This window comes from Gymnogyps californianus, chromosome 8, assembly GCF_018139145.2.
Source record: "Gymnogyps californianus isolate 813 chromosome 8, ASM1813914v2, whole genome shotgun sequence".
In the NCBI taxonomy this organism is placed as follows: Eukaryota; Metazoa; Chordata; class Aves; order Accipitriformes; family Cathartidae; genus Gymnogyps; species Gymnogyps californianus.
This window is the reverse complement of record NC_059478.1, coordinates 23780027-23800124: the sequence shown is the minus strand read 5'-3', so window position 1 is coordinate 23800124 and position 20098 is coordinate 23780027. Positions and strand designations below refer to the sequence as shown.

The 20098-nt window shown below is 53.6% G+C and overlaps 1 protein-coding gene across 1 annotated transcript; it reads left to right on the top strand.

Moving 5' to 3' along the window:
* Positions 1–11270: 11270 nt before the first annotated feature.
* On the top strand, positions 11271–18444 carry ELOVL1 (ELOVL fatty acid elongase 1). The gene is made up of 8 exons (XM_050900724.1): positions 11271–11383; positions 14638–14699; positions 15144–15334; positions 15502–15582; positions 15790–15846; positions 16155–16260; positions 16419–16555; positions 16979–18444. The coding sequence occupies exons 2-8, from the start codon at positions 14654–14656 to the stop codon at positions 17231–17233; spliced, it is 873 nt and encodes a 290-aa protein (XP_050756681.1). The 5' UTR covers positions 11271–11383; positions 14638–14653; the 3' UTR covers positions 17234–18444.
* Positions 18445–20098: the final 1654 nt, after the last annotated feature.

Below are 20098 nucleotides of genomic sequence, written 5' to 3'. Positions count from 1 at the left end.
AAAAATCTCTCTCCAGACACTTTGGGAACATCAGGCTGTACACAACGGGTCACATCACTCTGGCCTCGTCTCCCTCACCCTCACATCCCTTATTTTTGAGGGATTTTCTTTGTTACGTGTGCTCGTGCTACCTTGCTTCCAAAGAGGCTGCAAGGCAGAAACCCAGATCCACAACACACAGCGGATTAGTCAAGTCCTTGCTGGAGCCCTGTCCCCAAGGGTTAGGAGGGGACTCTGCATCACCCCCCGGCCAGCCATAACTGGGCCAGCACTGCGCCGGATCCACTCGCCCACAGCCAGGGTGCTCCGGCAGACCAGGGTCCTCGCACCAGCAGGAGTTCCTGCCCAGGCTGCTGCAGCTCCGGGGATGTGGTTGGAAGGGGGAACACTGAGGAACTGCAGACACCCACTGAGCATGAGAAGTAAAAAAACGCAGACATGCAGACAAAGGTAACCCATCAAAGCAAGTGAGTGTGAAAAGAAAAACCAACTAATAGAGGAGAAATAAAATGGAAAAATGTATTTGATGTGTTGGAGAATTAAGGAGAGAAACAGAAGATGCGGTGGCAAGGGAAAACTAACGAGCAAATACCGCACAGGAATAACGGTGGAGACAGCAGGCACAAGAGGGAAGTAGGGTCCAGGACCGAGAGAGAGGAGAAATAAATTGCATTCAGTGAAGAAGAAAAGAGAGTGACCTGGAAATTTATTCCAATAGCAGGAAGAGGCTGGGCTGTGCAATCTGGGGCTCATTGTTAGAGCCTGACAAGCCTGCCAGCAAGGGTGGATCCAGAGAGAAGGAATGCTTGGAGAAAGCCATGAGATGTGGGATACAAGGTGGAAAGGTATCTGGTAGGGAGCGTGAAGGAATCCACTGGTGATCCCTCATTCCATGACAAACAACATAGCAAGATTTCCACTGAATTGGACCATGAATCAACTAAAAATAGAGTAATGGTGCAAAATAAAAGGAGGACAAAAAAGAAAAAGTGAAGAATAGCAAACAAGACTGATGCCTATACTTAACAAAGGAGAAAGAGTGATCCGGACAGCTGCAGGCCTTCCAGTCTGATGTTAATAGTATTCAATTAAAGAGTAATGCAGCACATGGACAGGAAATGGAAAGTGGGATAAAATATAGTCTATTACATCTGACTAACGTGATAGTTAAAAAAACCTTTCTATAAAGCTATAGGCCCTGTGTGGACTCCAGGGAAGCAGCTGGGAACCTTGGGACCAATTGGGAACCTTGGTAGATGTTGGGGCAGAAATGAGCACAGGAATTTCACGTGGGAAGGAGTGGTTAAGGTCAAGATGAAAGCAGAGCCTGGTGAAAGGGAGCATATCAGGACACGCAGAAGATTACTACTGAGGTACTTTGTGGATGTTCTTATAAATTGATTTCCTTAAGGACTGGCGCAAATATTAGGTGTAATCTGATGAAATCAGAATGTTGTGGTGCATTGGCACCATAGGGGAAAGTAAAGGAATGCTGTACCACCAAAAAAAGGCATGAAAGTCACCAGGAGTGCAGCTCTTCACTTCATTTGGGTGACTTTGTGAGCTACAAGCACCTGAAGAAGAGGAGTTACAGGAGTAACTGGCCACAGAGTGACTCTGAGCTGTCACTGCAAAGCGGGACTGAGAAGGGTGAATGCAGCCCTGGCTGTATCCAGACTGGGAATTCTCACCAGGTGAGCACAAAGTCTGCGACTACTCCTGGTCACCCGTCTTCAGGAGAGGGAACTTGAACAGCACCACGGCCAGAAGAGTTACCATGGCATTAGGTGCACGGACAGGCTGGCTAGTAAGAAAATGCTGGAAAAACTTGTTTAGTCTTCCATGTAATGGCTGAGAGGGAGATGATTGCTGTCTACAAATACATTGGAGCGTAAATACCAAGGCAAGGACCTATGTGAGATAAAAGACAACGTTGGCACAGGAACAAATGGATATTAACTGGCTGTGCATCAAATTAAGCTGGAAATGAGAAGACGATTCCTAACAATTAGAAGAGTGAATTCTGAAGCCGCCTTCAGATCAGATGAGCACGAGTCAAAGCCCAGCCACTTTTTAAGATGAAGCTTGATAAGTCCGTGAAGACAACACAGGATGAAGTGGTGCTGGAAACAGCATGCAGTCAGACTTAATGTCTTTGGGGTGTCCTTCTGTCCTGTGTTTCCAAATGCTTGTGGTGCCTGTTGTGGTGTCACTGGGAAAAAAATGAGCATATCTGCTACTTGTTTATTGATCTGTAGTTGGTTGTTTCCTAGAAGTGTAAGACTGGAAGAGTCCACCCAAACCATCGAAGTTGAGGGCCTCCTATTGACACTGAGCTCTTGTGAAGGTGTGTGTACCACCACCTGTGAGCGACCAGGACGCTGTGCCTTGGCTGCAGATGATGACCCAGGCTTTGCCTGGCCTCTCTGCCCACCATGCTGCTGCTTCGCCTGCTGGGGTGGACCGTGGCCACCCTGTGGGAATCCGCAGGAGGACTGGGACTCCCATTTGAAACAGACGTCGAGATGGCATTGGACTGCAACAGGACCGGCTCCACCTCACGAGCACCAGAGAAAGTAGAGGTCGGTGTGAGAGCGACGCCAGGGCGCTCTTTCCACCATTTCCCTCATGCCCTCACCACCGCCCTCGAGCCAACCCTCCACACCCCACTCAGACCCTGCCCAAACCCGCGGCCTTTTCCCAGCCATTTTCCATTTCTTCCCTCCTGTTGCTGCCCCTCCCCAGACAGCTGCCTCGCCCCCCAAAATCACCTCAGCCCGCCCCAAAACCCAGCACCGCCCCCCCTCAAAATGTCAGGGCGCTGCGCAGCCCCCGCCGCTGAGGCGCTGCCGGCGTGGGAGTGGCCACGGAATGGGCGGGCCGCGACGCCAGCGCCGATTGGCCTTGGGGGTCGGGCTCCGCCCTGGAGGGCGGAGCCCGCCCCCGAGGCCAATCGGCAGCGGCGAGGGGGGTAGGGCACTCCTATTTAAAGACGAGGACAGCTGTGGTGGCGGGCAGAGCGGGTGCGGCTGGCGGTGAGTGTGTGTGGCAGCGGGGGGTGCTGCCTACACGTGGGAGGGGGGGGGAGACTCCGCCGGGGCGGTGGGTGCTGGGTCCAGCTATGCCTGGTGGGTCTGCCCTGGGGATGCCTGGTCTTTCCGGGGATCCTTTTGGATTTTTGAAATGGGGGGGGAGTTTAGGGGGGGTTGGGAGGGGGTGTCTGAGCTTGGTGGGGGGTGGATTGGGGTTTGCTGTTGGTGTGTGCTGGAAGGGCTTTTGGGGCTGTTTGCTGAAGGTATTGAAGAGCAGGGGAGTGCTGAGGCCTTATCGGGGTTTAGCTGCTTTGGGATTGAAGCTTTGCCTGCCAGGGATGGTGGGCCCTGCTCCAGTGAGGCTATGTGCTGGCTTGGTACCTGCTAAACAGCCTGCAGGAGTGGAAGAGGCTGGAGAAGGCTTGTGTGTGTGTGTGTCCCTGTCACCTGGGATGCTCTGGGGTATGGCAGGAGGTGGGTGGTGTCCCCCTCACCAGAGCTGTGGAGGGATGAGTCTGGGGAGGCTGTGGCCTGATGGGCGGGATGGGTGTTGCGACATGCCCTTGGCAGGTGGTGAGGCTGGGTGCGGCTGCCACCAGGCAGGAAGGCACTAGCAGAGGCTGTCACCCCCCTGGAGGGAGGGATAACTATAACAGCAGTGTGGATCCTTGTGACAGGCCTGTGGTGTGCAAGCCTGCCTGTGTCAGAAGGAGGAAGATAAGTGGAGTCCAAGTTGGGTTGTTGAAGTGGTTTTTAAGAGCAGCTGGATCCTGATGGTGTGATGAGCTGCAGCGCTCCCCAGAGCCCCTGGCTCATGGCCTGGTGCTGCTGCCCCAGAGTAGTCTCCGGGGTGCCCAGGGAAGGGTGTAATTCCCTTCCTGCAGCTGGGCTGCTCTCCTTCAGGGCAGTCGTATGCCAGAGCTGTCCCCTCTGTACTGTCTCGATTTGGTGCTTGGGACGCTTTCCCAGTGTGCCAGGAGGAAGGACTATCTCTCCTTGCTGGTTGTGCACCAGGGCACAAACACCCTGGCCTCCAGCCTGGCAGGTCTTTGCCTGGCGGCCGTGCTGGGGACAGGGTCCTGGCCGTGCCGGGGCTGCCTCCCTGCTGCTGGCAGAGGTGGGCCCTGAGCCAGCAGTTTGTTTCCTCTCCGGGTCAAGATCTGGTGGCTGCCCAACTTCAGGGAAGGGGATCGGCATCGCTGTGTTGGCCCTTCTGGTGGGGCTGGGGGCGGCCACTGTGGCGGGTCCCAGCCTACTGCTCCAGCAGGCAGCAGGGCAGGCCACGGCCGGGGCTCGCTGGAAGGTGGCTTAACCCACCCAGTCACCTCGGCGGCGGTGCGGGGCCTCCCTGGGGCCAGCAGCTGCCGGGGTGTCACGCAGCAGCCCTTCCCCGCAGCCCCACGCCCGGCTGTACAGGCCGCGTTGGCGGCAGTGCCGGTGCTCGGCCGGGCCGCGGCACCGCGCTTCCGGGGCCCGGAGCGGCGGTAGGCCCCGGCGGTGCCCCACCCCGAGGCCCTGGCGGGAGCTGCCTGCGCTTCCCTCTCCCGGGCGGAGGGAGGGGGTCCCTGCGGGGCTCAGCGCTCCCTCCAGCCAGCAGCCGGATGCGGGGCTGGGGGCCTGTGCTGGAGCCGCATCGCTGGGGGTGGGCGTAAGGCCCGTGCTGGGCACTGCTCAGCGACCCTGACTGCGCTCGGCGCCCTGACACCCTCCGTCCTGGTGCGGCCGCTGTGCTCGGCCCTGGCTGAAAGCTGCGGGGATGTTGAACAGCTGAGGAGGGCTGTGGTCTGCTGGGGCCTCACTGCAGCAGGGCGAGAGCAGCCTCGGGCGGTGACGCTGGCTGCTTGGTGGCCAGAGAGCTTTCTCCTACACAGCCCTCAGCATCAATGTACCATTGAGACGGCTCTTCCCTCCTCCTCTGGGCAGGGTGGCAGTACCAGGCCTCCCCTGCTGCTGCGACACAATGTTAGCTTTGAGTGCCGGCTCGTGTAGGTGCTTGGCCTCCCTCTGGCCCTTGCTCTGGAACGCCGGTGGGAGGAGGAGGAGGTTGCTGTCACCCTTCTGGTGGCAGCAGGAGCCTGGCTGCAAGCTCACCTTGGACATTGTGTGGTCATACACAAGGGTCTGCACTTGCTGGGTAGCTGCGGGTTTAATAACCATGGCCAAATGCTCATCTGACCTTCCACAGGCAGTACTGGACTTGGTCTGTAGGTCTCTTATGTGAGTCTGTTCCTCTGTTGTAATGAAGGGGCAGTTGGGAACGCTGCTTCTTCTTGATCTCTGTTAACAGGCTAAATAAGACAGTGTAAATACACAGGCATTGTGACAGGAGGGGAGGCTTTGTGGGTGGCAGTCTGTATGCCTCAGTGCCCAGGTTGCTTTCTGCAGGGAGACTGTCAGGTGCTTTCCCTGTGACTGACCATCTTGGTTCTGGAGTCCTAAGGCCAGGAAGAAGTGGGGTGAATACTCCTTCCTATGCTCAGTGGGCAGCATGGGATAACACTGGGTGCTTTCCCTGCTAGTGCATTCCCTCAGAGCATCCCTTCCCCTCTTGGAGGCCAGGATTGCCTGTGCAGCAGTGCATCCATCCTGCTGTGCAGCCCCAAACTGACCACCTTCTCTTCTGCCAGAATGCAGCCTGGGCAGATTCCTAGCTGGATGGAGCTGACCTTCCCACCAGACCTGCTGGGCAGCTTCTTGAGGATGGTTTAGAGAGTCAGACAGTTGGCTGAGCCCTTGGGGCTTGACTGAGACTGCTGTGTCTTATCTCTTTCCTAGGTAGCCCCTCTAGCTCATGGGTGTGAGCTGCTGCTCATGGCCTGTTCCTATGAGAAGTAGCACGATGCCAGGTGTTGCGGCATCTACTTGCTGCATCTTGCTGTGGGGATTAAGCCATGCCACCCGCACAGCCTGGGCCTCCGTGGTCGTGGCCTGTGTTGTATTCTCACCTCTGTTTCCTGAAAGTCTGTTAGATGGGGGGGATTATATGGTCCATCAGGGCAGAAATGTAATATGAGAGAAAGTACTGTTAAAACTGATTCTAGGGGAGTAAAAACTCACTCTGACCTAGAGGTGTCTCGCACCATGTTTTGGAGGTGAAAATAAGTGAGCTTATTCAAGGTGCATAGTGTTTCCTTTCTCTCCTAGTGGACAAAAGCTTTGCATCCCTGGGAAGCTCTGAAGCTGGCATCAGAAGCAGGTGCATTGCTGCATGCTTGGCTCAGCACTGTCCTTGAAGGTTGCAGGTGAACACTTTCCCCTTTTCTGCTGGGGTTACAGCACAGTCAACACTCAGGCTGAGATCTTTCCTTTAGGAAGAAGCTTACAGGAGATATTGGAAGTGGTGCCTTGTCCTGGTTTTGGCTGGGATAGAGTTAATTTTCTTCTTAGTAGCTGGAACAGTGCTGTGTTTTGGATTTAGTGTGACAATGTTGATAACACACTGATGTTTTAGTTGTTGCAAAGTAGTGCTTATCTTAAGTGGAGGATTTTTCAGTTTCCCATGCTCTGCCAGCAAGCAGGTGTGCAAGAAGCTGGGAGGGAGCAGAGCCAGGGCTGCTGACCTGAACTAGCCAAAGGGATATTCCATACCATGGAACATCATGCCCAGTATATAAACGGGGGGGAGTTGGCCGGGAGGGGTGGATTGCTGCTCAGGCATTGGTGAGCAGGTGGTAAGCAATTGCGTTGTGCATCAGTGTGTTTTTTCCTTGAATTTTATTTCTTTTTTCTTTTTTCCTTTTTTGTTATATTCTTTTTCATTATATTGTTATTATATTTCATTATTATTGTTAGTATTTTACCTTAGTTATTAAACTGTTCTTATCTCAACCCACGAGTTTTACCTTTTTTCCTGATTCTCCTCCCCATCCCACTGGGAGGGAGGAGGAGTGAGGGAGTGGCTGCGTGGTGCTTAGTTGCTGGCTGGGGTTAAACCACGACATGCCTGTAATGGCCCAAGAGATCTTCTGTGTTTCTGTGCTTTCGTATTGGATTTGTGCTAGCCTGTGCCCTACTGTCTGTCAAATGGTGGGAGTACTTGGGCTGGAAAGTCTGGTTCTTGCCAGTCATACAGGTGAGGCAGCCTGGGCTCCTGCAGGGAGGAGCCAGTCCCCAGGAGCCAGGGCTCTTCCCTGCAGGAGTTGTGGGGCTGCTGTTGCTCAGATGACAAGTTGCAGCTGCCACAGCCAGCTACCCCACCAGCAGGCCTGTGTCTGGGTGCTATCTGAGACTTTGGTGCCTTGGGGATGGTGGAGGTGGTAGCTGGGTCTGATGGTTCTTGATTTCCCTTAGTGTCTCACAGCGTATGTAACTTCTGGTTGATTCTTCCCTCTGGGATGGATCAGGGTGGTAAGCTGTCACTGTGGTGGCAAGTCTCCAGCCTTGCTGCAAGAAGTGCTCTTACCTGTGGATCAGATCAGCTAGCTTGCTCTCATAGTTTGTTAATAGATTTGCTCTGTATACATACAGATTTATCTCATGCTGCTTCTTCTTAATCCTAAGAGGCTTTCCCTGTCTGTACAGGACCAGCAGTAGGAGCAACAGCCCTGGCTTTGAGTGGTCCATCTACACCTGTGTGGATGTAATAAGGCCCAATGCTTTTTTTTGTGTGTGGAGGGCTGTGAACCCTGTTAAAGGTGGTATCTATTAAGCCTTATGCCTGTTGGGATCTGTGGTGCATATACTGTGCTGCTGGAGTCTGACATCTCTAGTATTGTCAGAGAACATCCCTTTTTCTTCTTAGAAGGTGGTTGTGTGACTGCACTGCCTTCTTGGTGTGGAGGGTACGGGGGCCCAAAGCCGATGTCATGGTGAGTTCCAGGCAGTGACCTCGTGGCTCTGGGTTCACACTTGGCCTTCTTGAATGGTCCAGATAGAGCTGTTGGAGGGATTTTAGGAGTCTTCCCTTTCTGCATCTTGCTTTGTAGACTTCTGATGTCCATCTTGTCTTAGTGTGCCTGTCCAGTTAATGCACAGGCCTGGATGGAACAGAGCACAGTAATCATTACTCTGTAATGATTACAGACACTGCTGTGGGAACAGAGATGAAACCTTGTAGTGAGGCACTTGCATGATGATTAAAACTACAGAGATGAATGCTCTGGTACAGTCTGTCTCACCTCCAGATAGGGGTGCTCTGTGTTCCTCTGCTAGAGGGCTTTAGAAGGCTTGACCTATTTCTAGAAGCAGGTGTCAGGAGCTGACCTTGCTTGGTCTAGCCCTGCCTAGTTCTGTCCTTCCCAAGTGTGCTCTCCCATGCACCCTGGGGGGCTTCTGGGTGCCATCACTTCAGAGGGGGAGCCTAGCCCTCTCTACCTCCTTCCCCCCTCACCTGGTGCTGCACAAGGGAGTGGACACAGCTCAGTGTGGTTAGCTCAGAAAGGAAATACCTACAGAAGTAGAAAATAAGGTATCTCACCCTCTGTTTCTCTTCTTCCTTCACTTCTTTATTCCTTTATTCCTTGCTATGTCAGACTTTCTGCCTAATGTTGCCTTTTCCCTGCTTTTTCCCTGACTGCTCTCATCTGTATTGATATTGGTGCCCTGAATATGCAGCCACCAGTGTTGAATGTGATAAGGAGTAAGCCTACTCTAACAGCTTGCCTAATCAGCTTGGGGAGGTGCTGTCCCTGAAAAAGTGCTGTGCATATAGACCTTTTACTGCAACATATGCTCTTGTGGGACCTTGAAGTCTGATTACCTGCCTTGGTTTTTGTACAAGGTTACCAGTACACTATTGCAATGGGCTTGCTCCTTCACCTGAAAGCTTGTGAGGTGCCACACTGACTGCCCAGGCTCTGCAGAGCTTGCCTGCTAATCTGGGAGTCTCTTCTTGCTCTTACTGCTTCCAGCAAGCATGGGAAGGGGAGAGCTTAATCTGTTTGTAGGATGCTATCCAGGCCCTCAGGGTTTTACAGCCACTGTGTGAGATAGTGGTAGGGTATTAACACACTTGGTGAAGATGGGGAAACTCCTCAACTTCAGACAGGTCACTTTCCTGCCACTTGGAGCCAGTGTGCCTCCTGCACCAGCTGCAATGGCAGCTCTTGCAAGAGCTGTTACATACCAAGGGTTTGAGAGTTTGCATCCCTTCTCTGTGAATACAGTCCTCCTATACTGACTTCAGAGTACACTGATGCAGAGCATATGGTACCAGGCTGTTAGCCTTGTCCTTTGAGACTCAGCATGAAGTAGCTGGGCCAGAGGAAGTGATGAATGGATGTGATTCAAGTAGGAAAACTTATCTGGTGGTGTTAGCATGAAGTTTCCTTGTAGACTTTGTAGTTATGTCATGGGCTGAGAGTTCTGGGACTGGTTGTCCTCAAACTCTGATCAGAGTCTGTCCCGAATCCTCTGAGCCAACGTGCCAGGCTAGGAGAGCTACTTTCCTGCTCTGCTCTAATCTGCTGGTATGGCTTTCCACACTTGAAACATAGCAGCTCATGCTCCCCTGCCAGACTGGTCTTCTGTGCCTTATGAGCTGATGCACAGGCATCTCTTTAGGCTATGATTTCTCTTGAGGGGAAAAATGTGACTTTTAGTAGCATGTGGACAACAATGCCTTAACTGAGTCTTCAGTCAGATGGCTGAAATCGTTAGCAGTAATGCAGGTGTACTTGAATATGCTCTCTGGTTGAGTGCTCTTGGCATGTGCTTGAACTGGTGTCCTGAGATGCTGTGTGTGAAGCAAGTGTGTACTGTCTGGTTACAGGCCCCTCTCCCTTTCACCTGGCCACAGAGTGGCAGAAGGAGGAGACCCAAATCCAGTTTTTTGTGCTTCATGGTAAACTTTAGTCTTAGAATGATCCTGCTGCAGAGTTGATAAAGTACAGTTTTGCTGCTTAGGGCTGGCCAGGCTCCTTCTCCCTCTTGTCTTACTCTGCTTTGCTGCTTGTGTGTTGTTCAGGGCAGACATGGTTTTGTGTTCCTCATCTTGCTGGATTCACTTGTGCATAAGCTCAGGAAAGCTTCTCTTGGAGCTGTGACTGACAGCTCTGTGATGGTTTGAGGTGCCAGCCTCTGTGTGCTCTGCACAGCCCTGTCTGTACCTGGTCTGCAGCTACCAGACCCTGGGTTGGTCAGTCCCACTCTTCCACAGTGGCAGCTGCTGTTGGCAGATGCTTCTGAACCACAGGTCCCCATAGCTCTGCTGGGAAACAAACTGCCTGGGTGCATGGAGCTGCATGCAGGCCTTGTTGGACCCCACAGTGACTTTCTGGAGCTCCAGGAAGCTGGGCAGGTCCTGTGGTGGGGAGCTGCGGGACGAAGATCTCTCTTCCTGAGAGGCTGTGGAGCTTGGAGCTGCATCAGGCAGCAAGCCTTGCTGCCAGCTTGGAGGTCAGGGATGTGTGTTGGTTTGAGATCTGGCCAACTGGTAATCTCCTGACCTTTGAGGGTTGCTACTTCCTTGGGAGCCCCACAGCGGCCAGGCGCCTGCTTTAGCCAGTTCAGCAAGGGCCCTGTGCCAGCTCTACCTGGGGTGGCAGCTCTGTGGCCACCTACCAGACTGTTGTAGTGCTGCCTGTAATTAAGCTAGTGGGGAGATTAGGGTGGCTTGCTTTCACACTTATTACAGGACTGATTTCTGACTTGAATACTGATGGGGTAGGAGTGTTGGGTGTTGGATGGCTGGGGCTGAGTCTGTTGCTTGCAGATGGTTGCTGTGTGGGGAGAGATGTGCCCTGCAAGGCTGTTAACAAAACTAACTGGGTTGAACTCTGGTCTCTCAGTGTCGTGGTTCACAATGCTGTGGTCTGACTGCTCCTGGGCTGCTGGGGCTGGTTATAAAGGGCCTTGCTGTTCTTGCTGAAGTTGCACTAATTAGCTGTGTAGCTTGTTGGAAACATGCAGTGTACACACTGCTTGGCGTAAGCAAGTATCTAATTCTTAATGTTGGTTACTGGGGCAGAATGTGGCCTGATACTCTGGTTTGCAAATAGTGGGAACTTTCTTGCTGAGATAGGGAAGTGACACCCTGTTGGTGAAAGGTGGAAGGAGATGTATTGCAAGATCTCTAGGTATTGTGCAGAGTGTGTTTGGGCCCTAAGGGTTCCTGGTGCTTTGGGATGCTTGGACCTGTTTGCTTGACTTCAGCTGTTCAAGGCTCAGCTTTGGGTTCCCCATCTCCTCCCAGCTCCTTGCCCAAGAGGATCAGGATCCAGGAGGAGTCAAAGGAGAGAGTCTCCCCTGTGCAGAGAGGACAGACACCAACCACTGAGCTGTAAATGCCTGCGGTGTGTGATGCACAGTGTGGCATGGAGGGCAGTAAGAGCAGATGCCTGGCTGGATGGTGAACCCCTCTAAGTGCAGAGGGACATCAAGTGCTGGTGTTGTGCACAGAGGAAATGGCAGAGGTGAGTTCAGGTTCCAGACTCTTGCTGCTCTGTGCTGGAAAACCCCTGCCTGCAGCAGGAAGGCTGGCGTGGAGCCATCATGGCTCAGGCAAGCCAGTGCACTTCACATCCTCCTGCTTAGTGAAGGTAATGCTTGGGCCTGCTCTACAACTCCCCCTTTGCAGCTCAACTGCCAACACCCCAAGGCCAGTGGCTGCCCCTTGGGAGACAGAGGAGGATGAGACATACCTGCATCTGCTCACTGAGCAAGGCAGGCTTCAGCCTCTGTCTAATGCAGGACCATGTAGCATGCCACTGTGGATACCAGGTCTTGCAAAGACCTGAAGGCCTTGGGGGTTCCCTGGAGATGTGGTTGTTCTGTTAGCTGAATGCAGCAGGATGTTGTTCTGCTAGGGAAGCTGTGGAAAATGCATAGGTCCTTTTGATAAGGGCCTGTAGCATAATCCTGCTAGTTCTGCCCTGGCAGAAGTCCTGGTGCTCGCCCAGAGCCTGTGTTCAGGACAAGTTCAGTGCCTCCTGTCTCCCTGTGGCATGTATGGCTGTAGGAGAGCTGGAGGTGCTTCATAAGACACAGCAGTAAGAGGGACTTGTTGCTGTTCACACTGGTGGGGACTTCTGTGCTAGTGCTGGGTTGAAGTGGGCTTCTCCCACTGCTTGAGGGGATAGCTGTCTGGGTTCAGGGCTGCTGCCAGATGACCCTTGTCTGCTATGTGCTCTGTGCAGCCTTCAGCAGGTCTGTCAGGGCAAAACTGCAGTGTGAGTTTTTTCACCCAAGTCTCCAGTGTCCTGGGACCCTGAATTGTTTTGAGCTGGGGTCCTAGTTGGCCAGTGGTGCTGGAGCCTTGCTGGCATCAGGGTCAGCAAAGTAATCTGTAGTGCCTGAGCTCAAGCATTTCCCTGCAGTGTGAGATGTAGCTCTGAGCTCATGGGTGACTGATACTATCTTCTCATCCTAGCCTGCCCAAAATAGGCAAGTACTCCACAGGAGTTTTGTCTCTGCCCTGGACCTGTAGTAAGGCTGACTCATTCAGCTTGATAAGGTAAACATGGAGCTTGAATAATCAGGTACCTCTGCTGGGAACTAACTCTTGAGGGCTCCTCAATCTAGCAAATAAAGGTGTAGCTGGATGTAGTGGTTGAAAGCTGAAACTAGACAGACAAGTTTGGAGCTTGCTCTTAGCCATTAAAGCAACATAAAGCTCAGCAGCTTTCAGGACTTGTACTTACTGCATTTCCCACAGCTGGAGCCTTGAGTGGCTCTCAAGGATGCTATAGTTCCTGCTATACTTTTCTGGCCTCTGCTGCATGTGGAGAGTGGATAATCTTGGCAGTGCCCAGGACCTTAAATATTACTTGTATCACAGTGATACTACAAGTGAGTATTACTTGCTATTAAACCCCTTGAAACCTTGGGTTGGGAAGATGACCATCTGTTCTGCTGCTGGTGCCCATGAGGTGTGGGGATCAGTCCTGAGTGGGCTTTGCCCTATTGCTGCAGCTGCCTCCAAGGTGGCATGAAGAACCACCTTCTGTGCTTTCTGAAGCACAGTGAAACTTATTGGGCTCTGTCCTTGGGGTGTGTGGCTGCACAGGCTGCTCTGGAGCCTTGCTTGGAGGAATGGGTACTTTGGGGGGGGTGAAGGGGGAGACCTGTTCCACCCCACTGCTGTTGCGGAGAGGTTGGGTGGCACTCCCCAGTTTGGAGGAGCACAGAGGGTATGACTGGGCAGGCACAGAGCCAGCACTGTTGCTGCACTAAAGTGATTTGCAGAGAATGGTGAGCCAGAATGGCGTGTGCCAGGCCCCCATGAAGATTGCTGCCAACAAAGCCTGTCATGTAGGTGCTTGGTAGCACTGCACAGGTAATGTCTGCTGCTGTCCTGCCTGGGTCCCAGCTAGAGCAAAGAGGACTTTGCTGAGCTCTTCCTCTTGCAGCAAAGCTGAAGGAGTGATGCTGGTGAGGGCTTGAGGTGGCAGTGGCTGCTGGATACTCCCAGCTGGGACCTTACTGGGAAGAAGGTTACTCTGGCTTCAGCCTCCCTGCTGGTCTGGGAGAGGCTGCATACTTCCTGGTGGCAGCAGCAATAAACCTCCTGGGGAGACTGGGCTGGGGACCTGTTTCCCCAGGCCTGTGTGTGGGCAGTGATTCCTGTGCACCTTCCTGGAGGAAGGGGTAGGTGGAGTGTCTGGTAGCAGCTGTGGGGAATGCCTCCCTTGCAGGTGGGTGAGTCAGGTGAGGCTGGGCCTGTGCTCTGCCTCCCTTCCTTGCTGCTCTGGTCTCTTGAGGGCTGGGGAGAGGTTGGGGAGCACAGGGGGGCTGGGTGAGGGTGTTTCAAACTTGCCTGCAGCACCAAGAGCCTGGGCCCTTCCTGCTCTTCTGGAGAGCATCCATCTGGATCACTGTCTGGTGTGTGCTCATAGTGAGGCTGAGCAAGTGTGGGGAGTGCCAGTCCTTCTCCCTGCAGCCTTATATCCTTCTCCTGTGGCTTTTTCCACTACCTGGGGGTACTCTCCCCTGTCTGGAAGGGGAGTGGAAATGTCATTGCCACGTAGGATGCACCTAGCCTCTGAGGTGCTGGGTTATGGGGTGGTAGTTCTTGTCAGGAGGGTTTTGTGCAAGGATGTGAAACCAGGAGCTCTGCACCAGAAACTGTTTATTTCTGAACCGATGGCTTTCCTTCCTCATGCAGTGGGTCTGCTAGTGATGCTGTGTTGCTTCTATGGTGGGGATCAGTGGGCAGGAGCCCAAAGCTGATCTTAAAAGCACTGCTCTGTGGAGAGTGTGGGCTAGCTCTGCATCTCCCTTGAGACTTTGTACCAGGGTCAGGCAGAGCAGTGTGCTGGGTGGGTATGGGTGGTAAGGCTGGTGGCAACATCATGGTTGTTATGGGCAATAATGCTTGAGCCTGTACAGCAGGGGCAAGACTAAGGGGTTGGAGATACAGTGCTGAGGTTGGAAGCTTTCCCAATTGGCTTGAAATGTTAGGATCCTGCCTTGGAAGGACTGCTGGTGGTGGATGATGGGGTTCCCAGCAGAGCTGGGGAGACAGGGCCAGGCTTAGTGAGAAGTGGGGAGCATGTGGCTCAGCTGGAAAGCGGATGCTGGTGTGTGATCATCTGAGAGCAATGCTGGACTTGTACACATGACTGTACCTCTGAAGCTGTGCTTGAAATTTGCTGATCTGCAGGGCTGTGCTCTGCAGGCTGCCCTCCTGGGAAAACAGCTGCCTGATCTGCCCTTCCTCTCTCCACAGAGATACTGCCACCACCATGGAGGGGATTGTGACCATGTATCATGACTTCATGAAGAAAGCAGGTGAGTGTTTGGCTCTGCCCAGCTGCAGGGCAGGTGGCACTAATGCCTTGCTGCTGCAGGCACAGGGGAATGGTCTGTCATCCCTGAAGCAGTCTGGGTCTAGCTTCATCCTGCCTCTGCCCTGACATAGATGCAGCTCTGGGTTTTTTTTTTGGGCTGCCTGTTATGAGGCTGTCTTGCCTCAGTGCCTGTGCGAGCCCTTTTGGGGCACTTGCGCCCTCCTGGGCAGAAGATCTCCAGGCTGCCCTGCAGCTTGGCTTCAGGCTGTACTTTACTGAGTTTGGCTGGCTTCATCGGCCTCTGCTCCCAGACTTACCCACTACCTGTGCTCCTGTCCTAGGAGAACAGGATTGGCATGTCCTTGCCTCCATTCTGGCAGTGGCATTGCTGGCAGCAGATTGCGGTGAGGATGCTAACTGCTCTGCACTGTGGCTCTCTCTGCAGACCCCCGCATTGCTGATTATCCACTGATGCAGTCCCCGTTCCTTGTGATGGGCATCCTTCTGGCATATGTCTACTTTGTACTATCCTTGGGTCCCCGGCTAATGGCCAACAGGAAGCCTTTAAACCTGAAGAAGTTCATGGTGCTATACAACTTCTTTCTGGTGGGACTCTCACTTTACATAGTCTATGAGGTGAGTTGTTGGCAGTAGGCTTTGTCTGGCATATATAAAGCAGTGCATGCAGGTTGCATGGGTGATGGGGAGCCTTTTTGCAGGCTGTTCCCTGCCCTTCTGTGCAGGGCTTGGGAAGTGCAGTGGGTGATGTGTTGGGCCTCACCCTGATGATGCTCTTGTTGCAGTTCCTGATGGCAGGGTGGCTTACTGGGTACACCTGGCGATGTGACCCTGTGGACTTCTCGCAGGACCCCAAGGCCCTCAGGGTGAGTTCTCATCCCTCTCCTGATAAGCGGGGATGGCCTTTAGTGCTTCTGTTTGGACGGCAAGGTCACAGCTACCTGCCTTTCCTGAGGCAGAGGACTTAAGTCCCTGGGTTTTGGTTTCACCACAGGGTTACTATATGGAGACTCTTGGTCACTGGGCATGTTCAGGCTGAGGTGGGTCTCTAATGTTAACCTGTTCTGTTACAGATGGTCAGTGTTGCTTGGCTCTTTGTCTTCTCCAAGTTCATTGAACTGACAGACACGGTGAGTTACTGAGGAGGCCTTGTAACTGCTTGCTGGGCAGGGAGTTGGGGCCCAGTGTACTTGGGGTAGGTGCTTTCTTCAGACCTTCCAGTCTGACCTGGTAGTGCTTCTGTCTGGCATCACTGCCAAGGAGGCCACTATTGGCATGTTATAGCTCTGGAAGCTGTGGGGTGATTTAATGTGTGGCAGCAGTGAGCTTGGAGATGGGGGAAGCATCACTGAGATCAGACACTGTGAATTAGTGGCCCAGCCTGCTCTAGGTGCTCCTAGGGCTGCAGGTCCTTGATGCTGTTGGGCTGTCGTTGCAGGTGATCTTTGTCCTGCGGAAGAAGAATGAACAGGTCACATTCCTGCACCTCTTCCACCACTCTGTTCTGCCTTGGAGCTGGTGGTGGGGAGCAAAGTTTGGTCCAGGTAAGATGGAAACTGTCTGGGTGCACAGCTTGGGGAAAGGGTGGGGTTAACCCCAGCATGCTGAGAAGGGTTTTTTGGCCCTGCTGGGCTCCTAGGAGCTCCTTGTAGCGCTGATTGCTGTGGAGGATTGACATGCTAATGAAAATCTGTCTTAACAGGGGGAATGGGCTCATTCCATGCCATGATCAATTCCATGGTGCATGTTGTCATGTACTTCTACTATGGGCTCTCAGCAGCAGGACCTGCCTTTCAGAAGTACCTGTGGTGGAAGAAGCACATCACAGCCATCCAGCTGGTGAGTCTGTGCTGTGGAGCAGAGCATGTGTGCTCAGCCTCTGATGTGAGGGGCAGGCCAGCCCTTGTACCTATGAGAGGTGCAGCCAGCAGCTGTAGTTCTCTCTTCTGTAGTATCTCACTCTGGGTTTCTAGCAGCTCTGGCTCACTGTGGGCCTCTGATACCCCTACTAGCCTGGTTAGGGTGTGGGTGCTGCTCAGCCTGCTGCCCCTGGGCTGCAGCCATGTTGGGAGGGTGAGAGGCACAGGCTGCCTTGAGACTTGTGCCTGCCTCTTCCAGCCACTGCTGGCTGTGTCTCACTGCAAGGACCTCTGCTTCAGAGTGGGAAAGGAGCCTATTGGTTTCATTTAGAAAGAAGGTCTCTAGTGGGATCCCTGACTCTGCTCCCATGAATAACTTGTCCCTGCTCTGCCTTGCTCCCAGGCACAGTTTGTGATTGTCTCCGTCCACATCTCCCAGTATTACTTCATGCCCAGTTGCCAGTACCAGTTCCCCATCTTCATCCACCTCATCTGGATTTATGGGACCATCTTCTTCATCCTCTTCTCCAACTTTTGGTACCAGTCCTACACCAAGGGCAAACGGTTGCCCAGGGTGGCTCAGCAAGCAGCTCAGCACAACGGTAGCAGCATCCATGAGAATGGCACTGTCACCAACGGCAAGGTCAAAGCCAACTAGAGGGCAAGGCCCTCCCAGAGCCAATGAGAGCCCCGGGGCAGAGGCAGCTGGGACCTGTTCCCCTGCTCCTGGGTGCCACTAGCCAAGTCAAGTGCCTACAGACTGTTGTACCCCTGTGCCCAGCCCTGCTGTCCTCTGTCTGCATGCCCAGCCCCTCTGCTCTGAGCAGCCACGGGCAACTTCTCCCCCTCCTGGGAGGGCTCGTGCTGTTTCTCAGTGTTGCTGAGCAGAGAGGCAGCTGCCTGCATCACAGCTGTGGGGCTGCAGTCCCATTCCAGTGTTTCCAAAGGAACATCCCCCAAGTGCCTACATCTGGCCCTTCTGCCTGGGGGCCACTTCCTTCTGAGTAGGACCAAAAGAAGAGACCGGTCCCTGTCCTGGTGCCCTCTCCTCTTCCCTGTCTCATCAGAGCCTGTGTGGACGAGCAGACTTGTCCCTGGCCGCTTGATGCTGCCAGCTCAAGCGTGAGTGCTCCTGCTTTACCATGCCTTGTGCCACTTTGTTCCATGCCACAGTGCTGCATGTCCCTTCTGGTCCCTGTGTGCCCAGGTGGGGGGTCCTGCCCTGGCGTATCCGTGCTCAGGTGTGGCTGTGGAGAATGTAGGGGCAGTCTGTATGGGACTTGAGGGCCCAGACCTGCCCAGTACAGTACATGTGCCCTGTGCCTAGTACGTAGCAGGGGTTGTGACAGCCTGAAATGCCTCCCCCATGTGATAAACCCAGGTTGCCTTGCCATTCTGTGCCTGGGCTGGGTGCTCAGTGTGTGCTTTAGCCACACTTACCTGATCCTGTATGGCAGCTGGTGGCTTGCTCCAGAGTGGGGGAGGCCAAGCTCAGCCTTGTCTTGGACCACTTCCATTCCTGCAAACTCAAGACTTGAGCAATAATTGCCCCTAGAATCAGCTCCTGGGCTCTCCTGCTTGGGACCAGCCCTGCTCTGGCCCAGCATGAGCACAGCAGAGGATGGTTGTAGTGTGTCCTGCTGTGGTGTAACAGTGAGCACCTCTTGCCTCTGTGGATCTGACTGGGCCTGGGTGAAGGTGTACCTCTGCCCTACAGCAGGGCAGTACAGCAGCTCTCCTGGGCCTGGTGCCCATCACCTGCTCTGGCTGTAACCAAAACCATGCTGATGGCCTTGAGGATGAGGTGAAGGAGCCAGGCCCTGTCAGATTGGGCTGCTCTTCTATCACAAATAAACAGACAGAAGGAGAAACGGCTCTGCCCTCTTGTTTTCCTGGCTTGCTGTGCTCAGAAGCTGTTCCAGATGCTTGGTCCTGCCCAGCGTGGTCAGAGGCAGGGCTGGGAGAAGCAGCTGGTGTAGCAAGTTTGTGTGTTGGGGGGAGAGGGTGATAGCAGTGTGCTGATGAAGCAGATGGCAGATTGTTTCCAAGTGCTTTGGTAGAGCAGTGCTCAGGGCAGGAAATGTGTCAAGGCTCCTGTTGTGAAAGTGGCTCCACCCTGTGAAAGAATGGCTGGGGTGGAGCATGGGTGTGGGCTGGGCCCTGGGCCAGCTGCCCAGGGGGAGCTGCTGCTTTTCAGAAATCCTGGGGAGCTGAGGTGTGGCAGAGCAGGGAATAGAGACCCTGGAAACCCCGGTGATGGGGAAACAGCAGTCTGTTGCTTTCTGCATCTGCTGAAGCCAAAGCTGCTGCCATCTGTGAGTGCCCCTGCAGCGTGGATCTGTGCAGAAGATAGTTCAGGTTGGTCAGAGGGAGGTTTATGTTGCTGCTGCCTTGCTCTTGGTACAGAATTGCATCTTCCCTGGCTGGGCTCTGTTGTCTCTACCACTTGAGACAGTCTGGGTTCCCTTCAGTGCTGTTGGGCTGCAGTGCTGCCTTCCCCATCACCTTGTGACTGAGGCCCTCCTGAGCGGAGAGGCCAGCCTTGGTGCTGACTCAAGCCTGGGAAGAGGGGTGGGTAGCTGGCTGGGCTGCTTGTGGCTGGGAGGAATGCGTTAGACCAGCAGGCCTCCAGAAGCCAAGTTTCACTGTAGGTTTGGTTGGGGTGTGGGAGGGCTTTAGTGGATGTCCAGCCAAAGCCCTAGAGCAGGGCTTGGTGTGAGGGAAAGCTCTGCTGACCCTGCCTGAGCTGCTGTACACGTCAAGGCTGTGCTCTGAAGTGTAGGAAGACCTCTTCAAGTGACCTGAACTGGTGTGACTGATATGCCTAACTGCATGTGGGCATCACCCCATTCTACAGGGCTCAGTGCCTTTGTATGTGTGAAGCCTTAAAATGGGATCTGGCTGCTGCATGGTGTGGTGTTCTCCCAGTTGTTTCCACTTCTCTATGGGCAAGGACTGGCAGGAGAAATGTTCTGGTCCCTGCTGAAATGGTGTGTAACATTAGTTCAGTGCTCAGAAGTCTCTCCTACAGCTCCTGAAGTGGTCAGTCCAGCTGAGATGGAGCTTTTCCCATTTAGCCTCCTTCTCCCCCCCAGCTGGCTGTTGGTAAAGACAGGACTGTCTTTGCTTTTGCCCAAAATAGTAACTATACTTTAAACTACTTACGCTTGGCATTTTAAAATGGGCTGTTCCCTATGTGTGCTCTGTTCTCCCTTCCTCCAATTGTTCCTGTTAGCTGTGATCTTTCCATGGGCTGGCCATGGCACTTGGTAATTTATATGCTGTCATGGTCAGTCTGGGCTGCTGCTCTGAATTGAATTCACACCTTATATGGCAGTGTTTCCTGGGCCTGCTGGATCAGTGCCCAGCTCCTTCCTCTGCTCCTCCTTGCTCCAGGGCAGTGGGGCCAAAGGAAGATGCTGCAATACCATCACCTTCTAGTAATGCTCAGAGGACTTTCAAGGGGTCTGTCATGCACAGCTTCTGGGGGTGGGTATGTGCTAAAGGAGAGAGGCAAGACAGG

What these genes read in the sequence shown, in the direction of transcription:
- ELOVL1 (XM_050900724.1), top strand. Translation starts at nt 14,654, where the DNA reads ATGGAGGGGATTGTGACCATGTATCATGACTTCATGAAGAAAGCAG. An exon ending in AGGACCCCAAGGCCCTCAGG is followed by an intron (nt 15,583 to 15,789) that starts GTGAGTTCTCAT and finishes GTTCTGTTACAG; the next exon opens with ATGGTCAGTGTTGCTTGGCT. An exon ending in ACATCACAGCCATCCAGCTG is followed by an intron (nt 16,556 to 16,978) that starts GTGAGTCTGTGC and finishes CCTTGCTCCCAG; the next exon opens with GCACAGTTTGTGATTGTCTC.